The sequence below is a fragment of the Brachyhypopomus gauderio genome, chromosome 13 (genome assembly GCF_052324685.1).
Source record: "Brachyhypopomus gauderio isolate BG-103 chromosome 13, BGAUD_0.2, whole genome shotgun sequence".
NCBI classification, from domain to species: Eukaryota; Metazoa; Chordata; class Actinopteri; order Gymnotiformes; family Hypopomidae; genus Brachyhypopomus; species Brachyhypopomus gauderio.
The window spans coordinates 19,531,369-19,551,137 of record NC_135223.1 but is presented as its reverse complement, the minus strand read 5'-3'; the positions used below and the strand labels follow the sequence as shown (position 1 = coordinate 19,551,137).

Below are 19,769 nucleotides of genomic sequence, written 5' to 3'. Positions count from 1 at the left end.
TGTTATACCTATTAAATTATCCTGCAAAAGGATCCTGCTTCTGTGTCTGCTATGACTTTGTTACCCTCTATTAAATGTACAACACACAATCATGTTATAAACTTGTCACAGATGCAGAGGAGTCGATGGTTAAATAACTGATGTTAATTAGTTAAAATTAGCTTCCTATATTTATTAAGTATGCCACACATTTTAAGCTTGTCCTCCTCTGTGCAATGCTAGACTGGCATAAGAACTTGTGTATTGAGATGTCAAAGCTTCAAAGGCACTTTTGGCTAAAGATATTACAAGATATTATTGTTTGGCTAAGATATTACCAGAGATATGTGGTTTTGGTCATAATGCATTTTCAAATGCGTTTAAACAAAAGTGTTAATACTTTGGTGTTATTGGTGTTACTACCCTTACTACCCAGACAAGGGCTCTGTTCGAAATAGACTACTACATACTGGATACTGCATACTGGACTCAGTATATACTGGATACTGAATACTGGTCCTCGTAGTAGTATGTAGTACAGTTTCCAGTATGCAACAAAAGCAAAGCATACTACGGGGTCATGTGAACGTAGCGTTGCATGATGCGATGCAGTACACCACGAAGTATTTTGCGGAAGTAGTAGGTCATCCGGGTATGTTTCGTGTACTGGAAATTTTGATTTTGGTCACATACTGCATACGGCATACTGATTTGGGGCTCGATCAGTACGCCAGTAGTATGTAGTAGGCTATTTCGAACACAGTCTATATAGATTTTTCTAAGTACGATACACTTGATCACATTTTTGGAGGAAGTCGGCAAAGACATTGTTCCAGATGGTTTGGAGCGCACTAACCATAGTTACAACAATCTTCTGTTGATGTAGGCATCCATCACTTCCATCTCTTCATGTAATCCCAGATATGATTGGTAATATAGTAAGTAAGACTTTGTTACAGTCGATTTAGAGTAGTTTTATAATTAATTTATTTTAACTTTAGTTTTTTTGTATGTCAACTTTAGTTCTGTTTTGTATGTCGTCCAGAAGATGGTGCTGTGATAAGAGTAACAACTGGCTGGCTTGACAAGCTTCTTCTTGTCTGAGGGTTAGGGTTAGGGTCAGGGTTAAGGTTAGGGTTAGGGTCAGGGCCTGCAGACCGGCTGCCCAGTGTGCATAGATCACTTTGGTGATGTGCATTTTGCATCTTGCACTCCTCTGACATTCAATCAATCAAAATATATTTATATAACACTTTTTACAACAGTTGATGTCACCAAGCAGCTTTATAAGTGTTTGAGTCCAAGCCCCCAGTGAGCAAGCCAAAGCCGACAGTGGCAAGGAAAAACTCCCTAAGAGCATGGATTTATATGCATGTGTTCTCTATGTAATTCCTATTCAGTCCTAATCTTCTTGATGGTTGGTAATAGCAGTCCAGGGCCATGCAGATTCAGCCATAGTAAGGGAGAATTTGGGGTGGTGAGAGGGGCCAGGGAAGTGGGTTGACATTGCACAACATGAATGACCCGACGTATGAGGATATCTAACATGACATTTTGCCTTCGGTGGTTGTGCCAATGTAGCTGTGGTGACAAAACCTATTTGCAGTGTGAGAAAGAGCCTTTGGGTGCATTTCTGTGTGAATGATGTTTTATGGACTGCCTGAGTTTTTCATTACAAAATCAATCTGATTCCTTGGACTACTTCATACTCTATCCATCAATTACGATTTTGTGGGTTTTATGTATACATACATACACACTCAATATGATTTTGATGGTAAGATTAGATTTGATATTTTATGCATTTAAAGTTGATTCCTTTAATTTGACAGAGTTCTGACTATAACAGAGCTCTCAGTTAACAACAAATTACCAGAAACTGTGGTGTAGATCTGTCAGTAATTTCCACCACAACTTTTCTCGCAGTTGTCTGTCAATAACAACCAAATTAATTACAATACTTAACATAGCAGAAACTACAAGCAGTTACAAACTAGCCCTTCTCCTTTAATACAAGAGATGATCAGTTGCTCTTGTCTGCACATGTCCTGTACAATGTCTGTGCTTTCTGAGAAGAGTGCTTTCTAGCTTGGTGCTATGTTCCAAACGTGACAAATGTACACTCACACGAGGTGACCAACGCTGCAACCTCGTAATGTGACCTCCAATGCATGTCTAAAAACACACCGAACACCTGAGCACTGAGACACCAAAGAAAGAAATCCAAAATCTTCTGTTAGTCGAGAATTCTCCAACTTAGCACAAAGTCAATGAAACAGAATGAGGGAAGCCATTATTTTGTTCTACCCACACAGTAGTAAAAGTTATATTATTCATACCAGCTTTTAATATTCTGTAGTCTCATAAAATATCAGTGAGCATGCTAACTTCTATTTGATAAATGATGAACAATCATAAACTATTGGTCAATGCAAGCCTGATTGAAAGAGGAAAACCTTTTTGTGTGTATTTGTTAGAATTTTAATATACTCTATTATAATTTATTTAATTAGCAAAATGCATAATTTCAATCTCAATTTCATCTTAAATTTACATTCAACAAATGCCTGATTCCAGGACTGATTTTAATAAGCGGAAAATATGCTGCGGAAAATGGCTTTTATGTTGCATAACCACCTATTAATTTCTTCTTTTATTCATTAAAAGAAGACATAGTAAGTATAAACAATCACAATGATGATTCAATAGATTTTAAATAACTTATTAGAGGCATACGGCTCCAAGTGATGTGTTGGTTAAACAAAATTATTGATGATTATAAGAAGACATTAAGAATTACTCACAACGCGTATGACTTTAATGTGGCTGTCTCTTGTGGTGCATAGCGACTGCATGCAGAGAGCAAATACGATGGGGATTAGTACTAGTATTAATACTGCAGTTGGTAGAGCCACTGTGAAGACTAAGGCAGAATTTGCAGCTTTGATAAGCAAATTTGCTTTCTCTCCAAACAGCAACTCAGTATTCTGCACGGATGTCAATTAACTCATAACTACCGCATAATTTCAGTGTTTTGTGATGCATTTTTTCCTTTGATAAGCTTTACTATCAGGGTCCTAACCCAAACATTTTATGTAAAAGTTAAAAGTTTAAAAGCATACAGGAAATACACATCTTAGTTATTCTAATCATCTCCCAAACTAATACACATGCAGAAATCAACATTTTTAGTTCGTCAGTAAACGAATGCTGATAAATGCACTGTTGACCCATGCAGAATGAGAGCAGGGTGTGAACGTCACTGTGTGCATCTCATCCTCACAGTGGAAACCACATGTTGCAAGGGTGCAGATGCTATTTGAAGGTACTGGGTCACACTTTTGCTGCTGCTGACAGTATTTTAGATGAGATATGAAAGATCATCTTCTATATTATAAGGTTTGCATGAGCTCTCAAAGTAATATTGCATGAAGAGACCTGAGACATTTGTACCGGTTCATCTGTCTGCTGTGAAATGGAATCTGTGCTGATGGCGGCTGCTCTCCATATTCTGTGTCTGTGTCAAGGTAAAATGGTCCCTGTCTGACATCTATCTGGTAGATTAAGATGTGTGATGTATGATTTAAAACCTCAAATCTGTAGCAATAATCTCTTTGAATAACTTTTAAAGTTCCATAATAATCCAGGAACACGTTTTCAGTTGCCTTTCTGTGTTCAGTTAACTGTGCCAAGGTTTCCACCAGCTCATGCAACTTAAAAGGCAGAGTGAGTCTTTGTAGAATGGTAAACATGAAATTACTCACTGTACCATAGAAATGCTTTGTTGCGTTGTCCTTGTGAGACTATGAGTCCTCATATGAAGACATTGGAATTAAAATCCATGATCTTCATAGAAGGATTTTCCTGTTTAAAGACATTGTTTAGTTTCCATAGTTAGCAGGTGGTACTAGTTTCAGAATGCAAAGCGAAAATAAACACTTCAATATACTGTAGGAAGTTTTGATAATCAAAAAAATAAACCAGCAATTGCGCAGTGAAAAACTTATTGCACAAGGTGCTGTAAAAAACAATGTGAATTCTAGTGGCAGTTTGTCTAAATTTGCCTAACAACAATGTATGCTAAGTTTGTGTTTCATAAAAGTTTCTAGGCATGGTCATCAAATTTTACAAACATTTGAATTTTAATGTGTGAACACCACAGGAGTTTTTATTGATTTTTAATGATTTAAAAAAATCATTCTATGAAATCCCTGCTATGTTGCTTAAAGGTATATCAAGTTTTACAATTTTACCAGTGTTCCCTTAAGTGTATGTGACCACAATTTTTTAAAAACAAAAAATATAAAGAAAAATAAAAAGCTAAGATTTTTAATAGTATCAACAATTTCAATAAATACTTCTGGAAAAATAAACAGTTCAACAAACAGAATATCCATAGTAACCTGCGTTTTAAAATATACAGAGACATTCTATATACATACTATATAACCTGTCCCCCTCCCCCCACCTCTGGGGTTTTATTAATTTAGTTAATTATTATTTTACCATTTGATGGTAAATAACCATTTTCACTTCTGGAAAACCAAAATGTGCAAATATGGAAATCCTTACCATGTTCACCATCATTCTAGGTTAGATTAGATCTTGCAGTTCAATGGTTCCTTGAATACCTCCATTAACACATCAGTTCATTTTTTTCTAAGAAGAGAATATTTCAGTACGAGAACTCCACTGGACCTCTGTACTGAGACACATACAGAGAGATACGATCTAAAGATGTGAGCGACTGTATGTGCATGCTAAACCTCAGTACATTTGTGTCGGTGCAGTAAACGTATCTCTGACATCTACAAGGCTGCACAGTAATCTGCTCAAGCAGATACCAGTCATAATTGTCTCATACATGTATGTTGCTAAACATACATTAATTCTATGGAAATGAATGTCATAGCCTCTTTCTGTACTGCACATTACAGTCAGGACATAGACCAGTGTTCCTCCCTGTTTACCTTCAGGACTCCAGGGAGCCACCGATTCCTCTCATAGGACCGAGCCTGTCACGAACGGCAAGCCTGCATTCAAGCACAGTGAGTTTTCTTTGTTTGTTTGGGTGATTCAAGAGTCTTTGTAACTGCCCGCATCATATTAACTGTCAGTCCTCTGCATAATCCGAGATATATCACAACATGGCAACGCTGCCTCAGAATCACTACACTCTGCAAAGGTAAGGAGCAATCAGGAAACTGATTTTATTAAAGGACTTTTATTAAAGTCTGTAAGACAGGTTTGGAGAACAGTACTGCCACAGCGCACAAAGTCTTTGACAATGGAACAAGAGAACACAAGTCTGAGGACCAGTGATACGCATGAAGGGGCAACACCACAATGGTAGACGTAGAGAGAGCGGAAGGAGTAAGACAAGGCCTAATCTGAAGGGCCTGATCTAAAGGGATCTAAAGGCCTGATCTAAAGGGATTCCTCCTGCATGGATCGCCACCTCTGCAGAACTCTATTAAATCTCATGGTATTCCCATTCAAAATAGTGACCATTGAACTTGTAGGGTCTTCTGCACTAATATTCCTCCAGTATTCCACAGCTGCCTATCTTACTATACAACTTCATGAGCTCTAACCACAGTTGTACTGTTGCCTTTTTGCCTTCAAAAAAAAAAGTTTTCCCCAGTGTCCTCCATGCCACAGTTTGACATTTCCACAGGAAGTGACTCACGGGATGTGGCTGTGTGTGCAGTTTACCTTGAGCTCTTGCAACATAGCAACATTATCTCTATTGTATGAGTCTTGACAAAAGCCTGTTGACTGATTTATAGCAAATGCAAAAGCACAGCCAACAATCAAATCTGACTCAAAACAAACATGCACATTTTTCATACATGAACAAGCAATTTCATAACAGAAATCAGCTACTATAACCAATAGACCATTTCATCTAACATTTCTCCTCATACATTGAAGGTGGGTCCTCCAGTCTCAACCTCTCTGCGGCTTGTTCTGGAACTCTGATGACCCTTCACCGAGGCAGATGGGTAGCTTTAAGCTTTAAACATCTGTCCACTGAAGACATCAGACCTTTGGCCCAACAAGTGTGTGAGAACCTTGGCTGTGGGGGATTCTTCAATCTCACGGACAACGGGACAGCACCCACTAACTCTTGCCTGAGTGACTGCATCATCAGAAACTCCACGGTGCACCACTGCACAGTAGATCCACTGAGCAACTGCATGCACACAGCAGACGTCGTCTGCGGTAAGTAATCTGCAGCTCCTGCAGACACCGTAGGGTTCTGCTTTTAGAAACAGCCACGCCCTTACCACCGGGCCAGGCTTGTCTTAGCCTTGCTGAAATAATGAGACTGTGTCCCTCAGAGCACCAGGCGATCCGTTTGGCAGCAGGCAACGACAGCTGTGCGGGGCGAGTGGAGGTGTGGCACGCTGGACAGTGGGGCTCGGTGTGCGATGACGATTGGGACTGGAGAGGAGGAAATGTAGTGTGTATGCAGTTGCGCTGTGGTACCGCTGTGAAGGTGATGTCTGGCGCTGTTGGGTTTGGACCCGGCAGAGGTCCCATTCACATCAGCAGTCTGAACTGCACTGGGACAGAGAGCAATCTGTGGCAATGCAGCACCCAGACGACCAACCGCACGGACCTCTGTGGCCATAAGGAGGACGCTGGAGTAGTGTGTTCAGGTACCGCACATATTCAAAGCACCAGTGCCAATACAACAACATGGATGTTTTTTTCCCCCATTCATTGAATAGCTTCATGAATAACATAGACAGAAAGACAGACAGATCTAAAGCTAAAAGGTAATGGCTAAATAAAGGTCAGATAAACTCGGACAATTAATGCTAATCATCAGCATTTCATGTCCAACAGGAAATGTTACTGGTACTACTATGAAACCAACTGAATTAAATAACACAAACTGGACAACAGGTAAAGCCTGCCTTCTATGTAAAACATGACAAAAAACAATACTTTATTTTTTCATTTAACAGTGAAAAGAAAAAAAGTATTTGACTGTGAAAGCCTCTCTGTCTCTGTGCGTTTCTGTGCAGATTCAGAGATGCACAAGGTGATATGACAGATGCTCACTGCTGTGTTTCTATATAGAGTCTCAAAGCAATGCGACTGTGACGGCCCACGGCGGCAGGATTTCAACTCTAACACTGATCTGTGTTGGTCTGTCCAGTGTTCTGCTCTTGCTGTTGATTTCAAACATTGGCACTTGCAAATACTACAGAGGAAAACAAAATGGTGAATGCATAAAAGCTCCTGATATATTCATGTCTTTGGGGTCGGTTGTCATTCTGCTGTTATGAGCCTCCAAACAATGATTCACTTTGATTAGGATCATGTTAAGCATGCGTAAAGATATGCGCACAACACACATATATAGATTATATGTGTTGATTATTTAGATATTTTGAATCAGCATGATGCAGCACTACAGGCCAAAACACATTCTTGACAAGAGCTAATTTAATATTTCATAATTCGTTATTACCTTTTTTTCATTGAAAAGAGCAATAATGAGCAATCAGGTTTTTCATTCTGCACAGTGTACAAAAATGCACTGAAACGTATAACTGTTTTCATTGTTTGTGTTTACAGCATTTGTGATCTACCAAAGACAGTCTAACTCTAACTCTTACACAACCGTGGGGATCCAGACACTGGAACTGGACAATAGCAACAGCCTCCCTACACCAGCAGCTGTGGATGGTCTGTGGCCTCAAGTCTGTTCAGCACCTAAAGCACCTCAGACAAGATTTGAAACTGACAATAGACAATAAACGTACAGGAACCACAGCATTTCCTGCTGAGCTGATATTTACTCTGGACAAGTTTAGTTCAACTAGTGCTTTCTTACAGTGTTTTTTTGTTGTTGTTTGCTTGTCATTTTTTACTTCTGATGATGGACACCAGGTAAGACATTCCTCCTGCCTTCTCCACAGGAGAACCTACAGTCAGGAGATACTCACAGGACGACAGTTCTGATACCTCAAGTGACTTTGATTACCACCAGTATTACCAATGTAACGTCCAGTCACCTGCTGCTGTGAACTTCCCCAGTAAGCTGTTAAATATCTTCTGCAAAAAAAGCCTGATATTCAAAACAAATATGTTTAAAATGATGTCGTCCAGATAGTTCCAAAACATTCAACATAGTATTCACTGCAAGACTGAACTGACCAAGTGCCAAATGTATTTTATAAACCATCGTCCATCATAAGGCTGGCAAGGCAAGATCATCTTCAATGCAAACTGACAGGAACTGTAGATGTTACAATCCTAGGTGATGCAGCTGTGGTTGCTGAGTGTTCTCAAGCACACGAAACAATCTGCACTGATGGAAATGCTCCGCAAAACACGACAAATTGTAAGTTACATCATATTTTTCCTTTTGGAGTCAGGAGAGTGGAGAAGTGAAGAAGTCAAAGTACAAATAATCCGTTTCCCTGTTGTTTATAGGTGACGTCGATTCAGATAGCACATCTTCATGGGAATTCGACAAAAACACACAACCTGAAAGGGAGAAACTTTTAAACAAAGGTCAGCAGATGTAATTGTCCATCAAAACAACAAACTGATATTAACCAATGTAATTGGTAGTCATACTATAGTTGATAATTGATTACTATAATTCATGTCAGTGGGCTGTGATTATCAGTTTGGCAAGGATGTATCAACCACACAAATACACACTAACTAACTTTCAATTTGCAGCCATAGATAATGCGGCTGTGGTTGGCGAGTGTTCTCAAGCACAAGAAAGAATCTGCACTGAGGGAAATGCTCCGAAAAGCACAAGAAGTTGTAAGCTGCTTCGTATTTGGCCCTTTGGGGAGGTTGTAGTCACTCCATACGTACTGTAATGTCTCTACATTCGAGAATGCTCTGTGGAGGTCAAAAGTAAGGACAAAATGTTTTATTGTGGTATAAAGGTGATTTTGATTTGGAGAGCACATCATCAGGGGAATGTTACGAAAATCCTCCTCTTGAAGAGGCGAAACTTGAGATTCCAGGTCAGTTTAACAACCAAGATCAAACTTGTATTATATTATGGTCTGTTTATCTTTGTTAAAAATGTTAACTGGATTTACATTGAGCACTCACTGCAGATGCCATTGCACAGTAATCTAAAATAAATTGGTCTCTTAACTTTTTTTGTTAAGTTGGTAGTATATGGATAAAATGTAACCATAAACCATAAAATATGACCATATGATCATATCAGATAGCACATCTTCATGGGAATTTGACAAAAACACAACCTGAAAGGGAGAAACTTTTAAACAAAGGTCAGCAGATGTAATTGTCCATCAAAACAACAAACTGATATTAACCAATGTAATTGGTGCAATAAGAATTCAAGATCATCATATTTGATACTATAGTTGAACTATAGTCATACTATAGTTGATAATTGATGACTATAATTCATGTCAGTGGGCTGTGATTATCAGTTTGGCAAGGATGTATCAACCACACGAATACACACTAACTAACTTTCAATTTGCAGCCTTAGATAATGCGGCTGTGGTTGGCGAGTGTTCTCAAGCACAAGAAAGAATCTGCACTGAGGGAAATGCTCCGAAAAGCACAAGAAGTTGTAAGCTGCTTCGTATTTGGCCCTTTGGGGAGGTTGTAGTCACTCCATACGTACTGTAATGTCTCTACATTCGAGAATGCTCTGTGGAGGTCAAAAGTAAGGACAAAATGTTTTATTGTGGTATAAAGGTGATTTTGATTTGGAGAGTACATCATCAGGGGAATGTTACGAAAATCCTCCTCTTGAAGAGGCGAAACTTGAGATTCCAGGTCAGTTTAACAACCAAGATCAAACTTATTATTATTATGGTCTGTTTATCTTTGTTAAACTCACTGCAGATGCCATTGCACAGTAATCTAAAATAAATTGGTCTCTTAACTTTTTTTGTTAAGTTGGTAGTATATGGATAAAATGTAACCATAAACCATAAAATATGACCATATGATCGTATCCATAAAATGTCTTTCCTTTGTGGAGTAGAGGACTCGACTGATTCAGGAAGTACATCCTCTGGTGAATGCTATGCAAACATAGCTGACGTCACGAACCTTCTTGAGACATGTGAGCTCAAATATTCTTAAATGAGGGAAAAAAATAAATCTATGTGCATGGGAGAAACCTAAAGGAATTCCATTCTAACCTCAGACATGACCTCTTGTTTATCTTTGAAAGTGGAGCAAAGCCCATCACTGCATGTGCAGCCCCTCCTGAACCACCACACACCTCAACCAACAGGAAACAACAGTCTTGTCCATCCAAGCTCTCCAAACCAAGGTATTCTTAAATGCATCAACTTCTCTGATCAAATGTCCCTTACCATAAATGATTTAATTGACAGTCCAGTCAAAACTTGATTCTAGCACAACTTGAACTTGACCAGTACCAAAGAATCAGAACCAGGAAGATACCTGGTGAGCCACTGGCAAAATCAGTAAATGTACTAATTCTGCAAAAATGTCTGACTGGTGTTTTGCCTGTGCATGTGTAAAGTGACTCTTCTACTCAATCTACTCAACACTGTCAGGTGTATTTGGAATGGGCTGTAATTGCTTTCCTTTTGTCTGTAGATAACAGCAGCACATCATCTGGGGAAACATATGAAAATGTAGACAATGAGAGTGGCTTTGGTGCACAACAACTGAACCAGTCCTCCTCCGACAGTGACTATGACGATGTTGCAAACTGGTGAACTTTGAGCATGAAATGCTTCTTTATCACTACGGAAAGTACTACGAACCTCAATCAAATCAGTTCCCCAGCTAGGATTGCTACTGTCTTATTTATTCCATCTCTGGACTTGGTGGTGATGAAATGCTGCAGTTTTAAAAATATAATTTTTATTCAAATACATTATATACACCAGATTAATTTCTGTAATATTTTTTCAGAACAGATTTACAACAATGTACATTTACAACAAATGAAGACAAGTTTAAATATACCTATACTTCTTGAGGTATTCACCCGTGTCTCAATAAGGAATATTATGATTTGCAAAATATGAACTCTCATCAATGTGTCAGCATTCTCAGTACGACAATCACATCTGATTGTGCTTGCCTTACTCTTATTCTTTGATCCATCTCGGTATACAGCACCTAAACTTAAACTGATTAAATGTGAATAACATTTTCACACAGAGCCAATAATTTATTCTGCTATTGAGTGGTCTTAGCTTTGCTGAAATAAGACATTTTACATAAACCATGAGCTTTGTGGCTGGCGTGAAAGAAATTGCATTTTAAAAGAATACAGGATTAACAGTTTCAGCTGTACAATAAAGAAAAACCTGTAGTCAAGTCTCAAGGGACTGGTAAGAAAACCTTGACGAAACCATTCAAAAAAATGTAAAAAACATTTAGAAAGATGTGCAACGTTGATGTGCTATAAATATCAGAACTTAACGCTACATTAAACACCCTATCATGATCCGGTGTCTCTATCCTACAACAGAAATAAGAATATTGAGAGGAAGAATATTGAAAACTGCCTTCATCTTCTTGCAAGTGAGAAGCGCATCTGTATATCAGTGTTTAAGCGAGCTCTTTGGCGTGGTGGAGGAGGCAGATAAACAGCATTAGCACTGTTTGTGTTGGCCGCAGACCCACTTGAGTTGCTGTAAATGTCTCACTTCAGAGAGGCTGCTAGCGGAGTGCCAGCTGCACTGGCAGGCGTACGCCCGCACGCCACGTCTCCTCCTCAGCTTGGAGCGCAGCTTGGTATGGTCCGGCATGTTGTTCCTACATGGTAAGAAGGTAAAACCAGATTTTTTGTTTTGGTATAAACATTCTCACTCAGTCACACATACACCACTATCTCCAATTAACGTCTAGCACCTCCATGTATATCATTAGAAGCAATTAGCCTTGAAGTTCTACTTTGCATTACTAGAAACACAGTTTGTTATTGGCTTTGTAAATATGCTGCGTGTACTTTTCTCCTTCTTCTGTAACTTGACCTGATAGGGTTCAATCTGGATGGAGATTCAACTCTGTCCCAAAGTTTTAAAAAAATTATCATCTGCTTAAAACCAAATCTGCTGTAGAAAAACCAACAAAATGAAATACTGTGTCATAACTAAGGTAACTGACCTAACTGTCCAGGTCTTACAAGTTTTCCAAATTCCCTTTATCTACATGTCAGGTGTGAAGATACAGTTGCCAGCCAGTTACATTAATCATTTAATCAACTACAAGGGATTACAAAATCCAGGATCACATTTGGACTTGAGGTCCAGATTTGAACACCACTCACCAATATGTTTGGATCTAAGGACACCCTGAAAAGAAACTCAGATTTCACAGAGTCCTCATAGTGCCTTGCATTGGACACTGACAAATCAATATTAGCAGATCACTATAAAGCCCCTGTAACACTCTAGCTCATCTTGAACAGTGAAGTGCATTGTGTAATAAATACAACTGAGATCTCAACATAAATGGAAAAATTAGTCACTGCCTGTTTGATGGTGAAACCAAAATGCAGAGCATTCAAACACTAAGCCTAATAGAAAGAAACTGCAGACTGTGAAAATGCACATAGCTACATTACGTAATTCTCTGCAACAAAGTTGAAAAGCGTTTCAGACATTCACTCGCCTCTTTTATACATCACCATGGACGATTCCTGTGCTTCCTTCACTGAGCTAATATTCTTTGTAAAAAGCACAGACATCTCTCACTCAGATTCCTTAAAACAGCATCATCTAAAAGTAATGCATAGATATGAAACAAAATGACTAATATAAAATAATAACCGAATATTAACTTTGGTAATGTCCCCATTTTTTGGGGAGACATGTAACGTCTCAAGATAGTGAGCGTACTCCACAGTTGTGCTGTCTTAGCTAAAATGCTCCATCCACCATTAGCATACCTGAAAAACAGATAGTCACAAGATGAATGCCACTCATGATCGTCAAACATGGCTACACGGAAGTCACAAGAGGTACATCTTAGTTGGTCACATGCCCTAGAAGACAATACAAACCAAACAATAACGATGGCCTTGTTCCCCTTGAATATTATATACTCTTTATGTTTTCAGTATCATGCAATTCTATTACAGGAGATGAACTTTAAACATTTTGCATTCTTAACTAAATCTTAATGTTTATTTATTTATTAATGAACTAGAGTTCATTGACTGAAAAATCCTGAATATAACAAACCTTGATCAATTAATAATTCATATATTTTAAGAATTAACAAACAAAAACTCCAAAAATGCTAATTATGAATAAATAAAATAATCATTAATTAAATATGAATAGTGTGTTTACTGGAGTTTCTTGAATTTTACTAAAATTAGGTACTTTTGGGGTGAAATGATCCACAATGAGGTCTACAAACAGAACTATCAGCAACTGACAGGAGAGACAGTGGTGGAGCCTTCTCACCACTGCTTTACTACAGCCTGTTTGGTGTTGTAAATCTACCTTCCTAATGAAGAGCATGTTTCATGATCACCTGTTGTTTTTTTACTCTTGTGCATACCAGAAGATGTACATTTGTGTGTACTGTCAGAAAAGAGGCAGACGCAGCAAGGTTCATTTGACTGGGCTAAAGAAGCCTTGTCTGTTATTTATTAAATAACTAAACTAAGCTCACACGCTATCAATCATGCCTGAGTTCGCACTGCAGAAAAAGGCCTGTGAGAAATTATTAATCATAACACTCACCTTTTTGAAATGCTTGTTCCAATACCACTTATTATTGAGCTCCCACCCACAAACACGGGGCAGCATCTGTCCACAGAACGTTGTAGCACAATTAACATTTGTATTTTGCACTTACAAAACATGTCACGGATCAAGGAAAGACCAAGCCATCAGCACACCCATTTTCATCCATTTAACTGTAAACGAGATATATAGCTTGCTATTAAATATGATGATATCACATATAAAGATGCTGAGATTTTAAGAAAAATAAATTGATTTTGGAAGTGTTTTATTCCACTTCCACCTGGCTTTCTTACTTTTTAAAACGCACTGGAGGAGAAAAATCTTTAGCACAAGCATTTGTTGCAATGGGAATCTGTTAAAAATAAAGAAACAGACCAGTTAAACATAGTCAGCAACACCACACCACAGTCACTGGACCAACTACTCTGCTCCATCCACTCACGTGTGAGCTGCCAGTCTCCCAGTCATCATCAAGTATTTCCTGGAGCACAGCATCAATGTTCTCGGCCCTGTCGGATTTCTCTTGATCTTTAGTCCTGACAGTGAAAAACGAACATGTAGAGTACCTTAGTACTATCAATATAGAATATATAACTAACTACTTAGGCTACAAAATCACATAACACATCGCTGCCCAGCTGGCTGTAACACAGTCAAGTGTGGATTATATTTTTACTGTCGTTGTTCTCCAAAACCTGGAGGTGTCTGATGGAGTGATGGAGATGTCTAGGGTGTATACCTGCCCATGGGCTCGTCGTTGTTTTGTCGTCTGTCTTGGTTTGTCGTCAGATTAGAAGACAGTGAAGCACTGCGGCAAAATCTCGTTTCAACCTCGTCTAGTAAGTCGTCCAAATGCTCCGCCATGACGGAGGGTCGGTGTCGCTTCTTTAGTAAAGCTCCCTTCACGTCCACATTTCGCCTGCGGACCAGTGTACGCAACGGAACCGAGGACGTTAGTACCTCAGCCGTGTGTGGGCTTTCTGGTGTCCATTAGGTTCGCCCACTGAACACTAATGATAACGCAACCACACACAAATGTATAAAGTGAAATAACGCAGTTACCCTTATCGCTAGTAGTTAGCTAACTAACTTAAGAAATGTTCAAAACACGTCCCACTAAAAACCAGCTGCTTCCGAGTGGGTTTGTTTGTGCTTTTCCAAACGTCCAGATGAAATAAAGCTGTTTTGCTTATAAACATGCACTAAATGTCATTAACTAGATCCTGTGTTGATGAATTAAGTCGTTTCACTGTTTCGATGGAGGTTGCTGGAGAGCTTTAGGGACGGCTCCCAGAATGCCTTGCGTCGCTCTCGTCTCGGTGTATGTTTACTGTCGATTACAGAAAGGCGATCACATAAGTTTGGCGCACTAACCAGAATGAGTTTAGTTAAATCTCCCCTTCCCCGAACATGGTGAATCCTATACCTGTATGTTAAAATACTTCCACAAACGTGATGCGTGATGCTGAAGTACAAAAGCGACGTTGTCGGCAGGATTCGAACCTGCGCGGGGAGACCCCAATGGATTTCTAGTCCATCGCCTTAACCACTCGGCCACGACAACACGGAAACATGGGTTTAGTTTGATCTCTTTAATAGACACATATAACACATCGTTTATGTAATCGTAAAAGATGACTGACACATATTAAATGTCAACAATGATCAAAAAATAAACCGTGTTGTGTGCTTGAATTGTTTTTAATAAAGTTGAGTTATCAATAAAGTACATACATCAGAGCAAAATTTATGCTCCATTATTTTCATTGCACAGTTAGTTCAGTTGATCCGACAATTCGCTCCGTTCTTCACAGAACCTCGAAGTTCAACTTTGAGGGCGGAAAACAGGAGTTCCCTGACCGGGAACCAAACCTGGGCCGCGGCGGTGAGAGCACCAAATCCACTAGACCACCAGGGACTTCACAGCGGGCCGTTTGACACGTTAATCCTCGGGCAATACCGTGAATTTCTTTATCCTGTTTAGGTGATCGACCTAGTCCCAAAATCCAGCACTTGAAGATTGTAGTGTCACACATAATCCTGTGGTAATATCTTGGATACTACTCCTTTTGATTCCAAACTAACAATCATTTGTTTTATTTGATTGATCTTCTTTAACCGAGCATCCTTTGAGAACTTGCTGTATTTGTGGCTTATTAGTGTATTCCTTAGACATATCTGGAAAAAATGATGAACATTATGAGTAATGCTCTTTGTTCTTATGAGTAATGTTCTTTGTCTGTAGTCTTTGCAGTTTAATCAGTTATTAACATTTTTAAACAATGTATATTTGCGTTTTAACAACAACTATCAAAATACAACAATTATCAAAATACAATAAAAGGGTTACTTACATAGCTTACAGAGAACATCATTAAAGATACAACAAGTAGACTGATAGCAAACACCACATAAAAGGAATCTTCTTCTGATTCACTGGCATCATCTATGGGTTGCTCTAAGGATAGACAAAACACAAGAACATTTCTATGATTCAATTCTTCAGGATTCAATTCGATTCACGAATAACATCCACTTTACATGTTTAAATTCAAAAAGTGAATTTCTTTGCACTTACCATGTACCCTGAGGTACACATTCCCCTCCTGGTTTTGATGGCCAAGAGGTGCAAGCAGAAAGCAGCGGTACCACCCGGTGTCTCGCAGGGTCAGGTCGGGCAGGACCAGGCTCTGTGCATCTCCCAACACGTCTATATCCCGAACCGAGCCGTTGTATTTCTGAAGAATGCTGTTAGGTTGTGTCAGCAACTTTCTTACTATACCATTCAACTGGTGAGAGGGAGCATCACTGACCTGAAAATGTGAAGGAAAACAAATCAGTTGGATTTTCAGCTGCAGTGTCCTACAATGTTTTACATTCATGGCGTTATGACTGGCGAATCATAAAGCAAAACAGGCTATTTCAAAGATTATTTCTGGTTATTTCTGGTCCTGGAACATCTCCAGGACCTGGATGTTCGTATAGCCTACTACTCGTGTGCTGCTACAACTACTGTTCCTTTCTCTCAACAACTGCATGTTCCTGTATTGAGTATTTTTCAGTTTTATTCAATATTTCTCATGTTTGCTGCACTTCTCACTGAACACAGTGAACACATCCTACCTTGTACCATATGACAGAGCGATATTTCACCCCGGGTTTACACGGTGCCGGACACCGCAGCACAGCAGCCTCGCCGCAGGTGGCGGACACCTCCGGTCTCTCCGGTCCGCCGTGTGCTGCCACCGCTGCGGGGGCAAAACTGCGCCATTAAATCACATTTAATGTGTCATTACTTTGCTGTCACAGTAAACAGCCAAACGAACTGACGAAAGCAAGACAGATGCTGGACTTACCACATGTGAGGAGGAGAAGGCTGAATGTTGTGTGCATTGTTACGGCCAGACGGACTACGCGTCTCCGTACCACGATATGACTGTGTGTGTATATATATATATATCGTCACTGATATAGACAAGGTCGTCAAAAGGGAGGTGGGAAATACCCACAGCGTGCGGTCCTCCCCCGTCCTCCCTCCTCCCTCCTCCCGTCCTCCCCCGGTTATATTTTCTGAATTAGCATTAACGCCACAAAAAATGACGCCTTCCGAATTAATTTCAGCAACCTTTATTCTTTATCACTGTGGTAAGTCATATTAATCAGTCATTTTACATGGATGCATATAGCTAGCCTGTAGTAGCACAACCCCATTGATTTACTGCAGCGTATATATCGCTTTACTACATTTATTTGGGGCGCTTATCTAAATATTATCATATGCTAACGGAAGTACGGTACTCAACACGTGCGTTATCACTATTCTTCAGTCGCAGGCTACAGGTTTCTCTGCCTGATTGGAATGCTGTTAAATAATTGACGTATTAAACTTGTATTATACTTTTTTAATAAATAATGCTGTTATATAATAGTTTAGATTTTCTTACAACTTGTTTACAAACTCATTTTTACTTCCGCATTTGACGTCCAAAACCCCCTCGTCACTGGGAACTCCCTGGGAATCCCCAAACGTGCTTTTCTGGTGCGGTGACTGTTGTGGGTCAAACTGAAATCTCGGCTGAGATCACCATTCAGCTCTTTAGTCTTATGCAGTTATAAAGGGTTTAAAGATTTTATATTTATCTGTACGTATCAGTACATCGGCACTATTACCAACATAATGAAGAGATATGGAGGAACCAGTGTAATCAGTAACATTCACAAACTGACATGCTGATATATCGACATTATCATTTCACCATATGTAATATTTTTTGTGTTTTTCTATATGTATGTAAAGTTTATGTATTCCTAAAAGAGTTTGATTGGTTGAGCCTAACACTAACACATGAATAAAAAGAAAGAATAAGAGAAAAGGCAGAGACTTTGTTACACTGGTTGATGTTCTCTTGTCGTTCTGAATATATGGTAAATTAGTTTATGTGCTTAAGATAAAGGCATATATTATCCCAAACCTCATTTAACTGCCTCCTATAGTACCTGAGGGTTTGCAGGGTAAGAAAGAGGTAAGAGGTTAATTGTAAGTATCACCTGCTTTCTTTATCTCTGTAGCATCATCGGCAACAGTCCCAGAAACCTCTCAGAAGTATACCTGTGGAGAGGGGTCACATGACATAATCTCTAGGCGTGCACGGACAGATGTGAACTGCGAACAAATCTGGACTATTGAGGACAGTGTAAGTGAAACAAGGCACAAGCTGTCTTATGAGTAATGTTCACATTTGGAATGTTAAAATAGTTTCATTATCTGCTGGGTTAAAACAATTGAGACCACACAAATGCCCCCCCCCCTTTTTTTTTAGCCCATAGGAATATTTTTGAATGGCAATGTGGAATGCCATGAACCGTGCAGCCGGGTGACTCTTGGGCAAATTACAGTCACACACTGTGACAATCTCACTCTGACCGTCATATGTCTCCAGGTACCCATTGATCATGATATCATGACTATCAGTTTGTTACTTTAATTTAAGCTTATGTTACATGCATTTTTCCTTGTTATATTTATAGGAATATTTGTCAGAGTATCGAATAAATTTTCATGGTAAGTCACTCTTTGTAAACAGATCATCAGTTATTTTAATGGAGTCAAGACATTTTGATTAACTGTACTAATCATTCTTATTTGTGTTTTATTGTAGGCATAATCAGCAATGTACCTCCAAATACTGGAAAAAAGAGAGACCACTATGGTAAAACAGAACTATATTCTATAGATATGATCAAACATGGTAGAAGGTTTTTATGTAGTATTAAAGGACATGAGCAAGATGGTTTGCGAAATGAATGTGATAAATAGGGAAACCCTTCTAATATAGTAGTGAATATAGACTCACTTAAAGGTCTGAAGGAATAATATGAAATGACAGCAGTTTTATTGTAGATGAAAATGAAAAATTATGTACTTTTAAAGTGGGAATTGTAATATGGCATCTTCACGGATTTACAAATGGACAGTTGACATCTGCCATTGTCTTTTCATCAGGCATCCTTGCAAGTCTTGCTCTCCTGATCACTGCAGTTCTGGGATTGATATTTCAGCATTACATACCTCAGTGTCATGGAAATAGACAGACTGGAGTCATTCAATCCACAGAAATATTATGAACGTTTAATATAGTAATATATATTATATAAGCTGCTATGATTCTCAGTGTCCAACAAGCTTATTTCTGTTTTTTTTTCTGTATATGTGTCATTTATTTGTTTATTATTCAATGCATTATTATTATTGAATTGATATTTCTTTAGACATCATTGACAATTGTTACAATGTTCCTTCCTTTGCTATTGTACTTTTGGAGGACATTGTCTTATACATGTTTACATGCTAAATAAGTCACATCGAAGTCTAGAAAAAGTCATTTCTTTATCATTGATAGTTTGGAACACAGTACATGTACATAAGATTACAATATTATTTACATATCGTCTTTATTTGTAATGAAATCAAATCATTACCAAAAATGAGAACAAAATAAGACATTTGTTTCTCAACTGAGGTGCAAGACATTTTCTATGTTCATGAACTCAAGTGTTTTTCATTTTAGT

General features: G+C 38.8%; 4 protein-coding genes and 1 non-coding gene across 12 annotated transcripts; 2 read left to right on the top strand and 3 right to left on the bottom strand.

Annotated features, from left to right (window-relative positions):
- The first annotated feature begins 3,273 nt into the window (after positions 1-3,273).
- Positions 3,274-11,749, top strand: LOC143474168 (uncharacterized). 3 transcript variants are annotated; one of them, XM_076971526.1, is made up of 17 exons: positions 3,274-3,506; positions 4,956-5,027; positions 5,914-6,204; positions 6,324-6,644; positions 6,835-6,894; positions 7,072-7,215; positions 7,573-7,683; positions 7,929-8,033; positions 8,258-8,341; positions 8,434-8,514; positions 8,689-8,778; positions 8,907-8,987; positions 9,485-9,574; positions 9,703-9,783; positions 9,995-10,075; positions 10,187-10,288; positions 10,582-11,749. In XM_076971526.1, the coding sequence occupies exons 1-17, from the start codon at positions 3,455-3,457 to the stop codon at positions 10,701-10,703; spliced, it is 1,968 nt and encodes a 655-aa protein (XP_076827641.1). In that variant the 5' UTR covers positions 3,274-3,454; the 3' UTR covers positions 10,704-11,749. The 3 variants fall into 3 exon arrangements, with proteins under 3 accessions (XP_076827641.1, XP_076827640.1, XP_076827642.1); XM_076971525.1 differs by having other exon boundaries at positions 7,917-8,033; XM_076971527.1 differs by having other exon boundaries at positions 4,917-5,027; positions 7,917-8,033.
- Positions 10,909-15,230, bottom strand: cfap418 (cilia and flagella associated protein 418). 6 transcript variants are annotated; one of them, XM_076971538.1, is made up of 6 exons: positions 14,440-15,194; positions 14,143-14,236; positions 13,994-14,052; positions 13,695-13,760; positions 12,890-12,985; positions 10,909-11,754 (listed from the first exon to the last, which is right to left on the bottom strand). In XM_076971538.1, exons 1-6 carry the CDS (start codon positions 14,562-14,564, stop codon positions 11,592-11,594), a joined length of 603 nt encoding a protein of 200 aa, XP_076827653.1. In that variant the 5' UTR covers positions 14,565-15,194; the 3' UTR covers positions 10,909-11,591. The 6 variants fall into 6 exon arrangements, with proteins under 6 accessions (XP_076827653.1, XP_076827650.1, XP_076827652.1 ...); XM_076971535.1 differs by having other exon boundaries at positions 11,612-12,985; positions 14,440-15,030; positions 15,127-15,230; XM_076971537.1 differs by having other exon boundaries at positions 11,612-12,985; positions 14,440-14,619; positions 14,763-15,203.
- Positions 15,183-15,264, bottom strand: trnas-aga (transfer RNA serine (anticodon AGA)). The gene has a single exon. It is a non-coding gene; the product is annotated as a tRNA-Ser (tRNA).
- Positions 15,265-15,382: 118 nt separating this feature from the next.
- cd83 (CD83 molecule) lies at positions 15,383-17,217 on the bottom strand. The gene is made up of 5 exons (XM_076971540.1): positions 17,057-17,217; positions 16,824-16,948; positions 16,279-16,513; positions 16,055-16,158; positions 15,383-15,878 (listed from the first exon to the last, which is right to left on the bottom strand). The coding sequence occupies exons 1-5, from the start codon at positions 17,091-17,093 to the stop codon at positions 15,729-15,731; spliced, it is 651 nt and encodes a 216-aa protein (XP_076827655.1). The 5' UTR covers positions 17,094-17,217; the 3' UTR covers positions 15,383-15,728.
- On the top strand, positions 17,207-19,342 carry LOC143474176 (uncharacterized). Its single transcript, XM_076971541.1, has 6 exons — positions 17,207-17,345; positions 18,270-18,394; positions 18,521-18,640; positions 18,729-18,762; positions 18,860-18,910; positions 19,204-19,342. Exons 1-6 carry the CDS (start codon positions 17,297-17,299, stop codon positions 19,323-19,325), a joined length of 501 nt encoding a protein of 166 aa, XP_076827656.1. The 5' UTR covers positions 17,207-17,296; the 3' UTR covers positions 19,326-19,342.
- Positions 19,343-19,769: the final 427 nt, after the last annotated feature.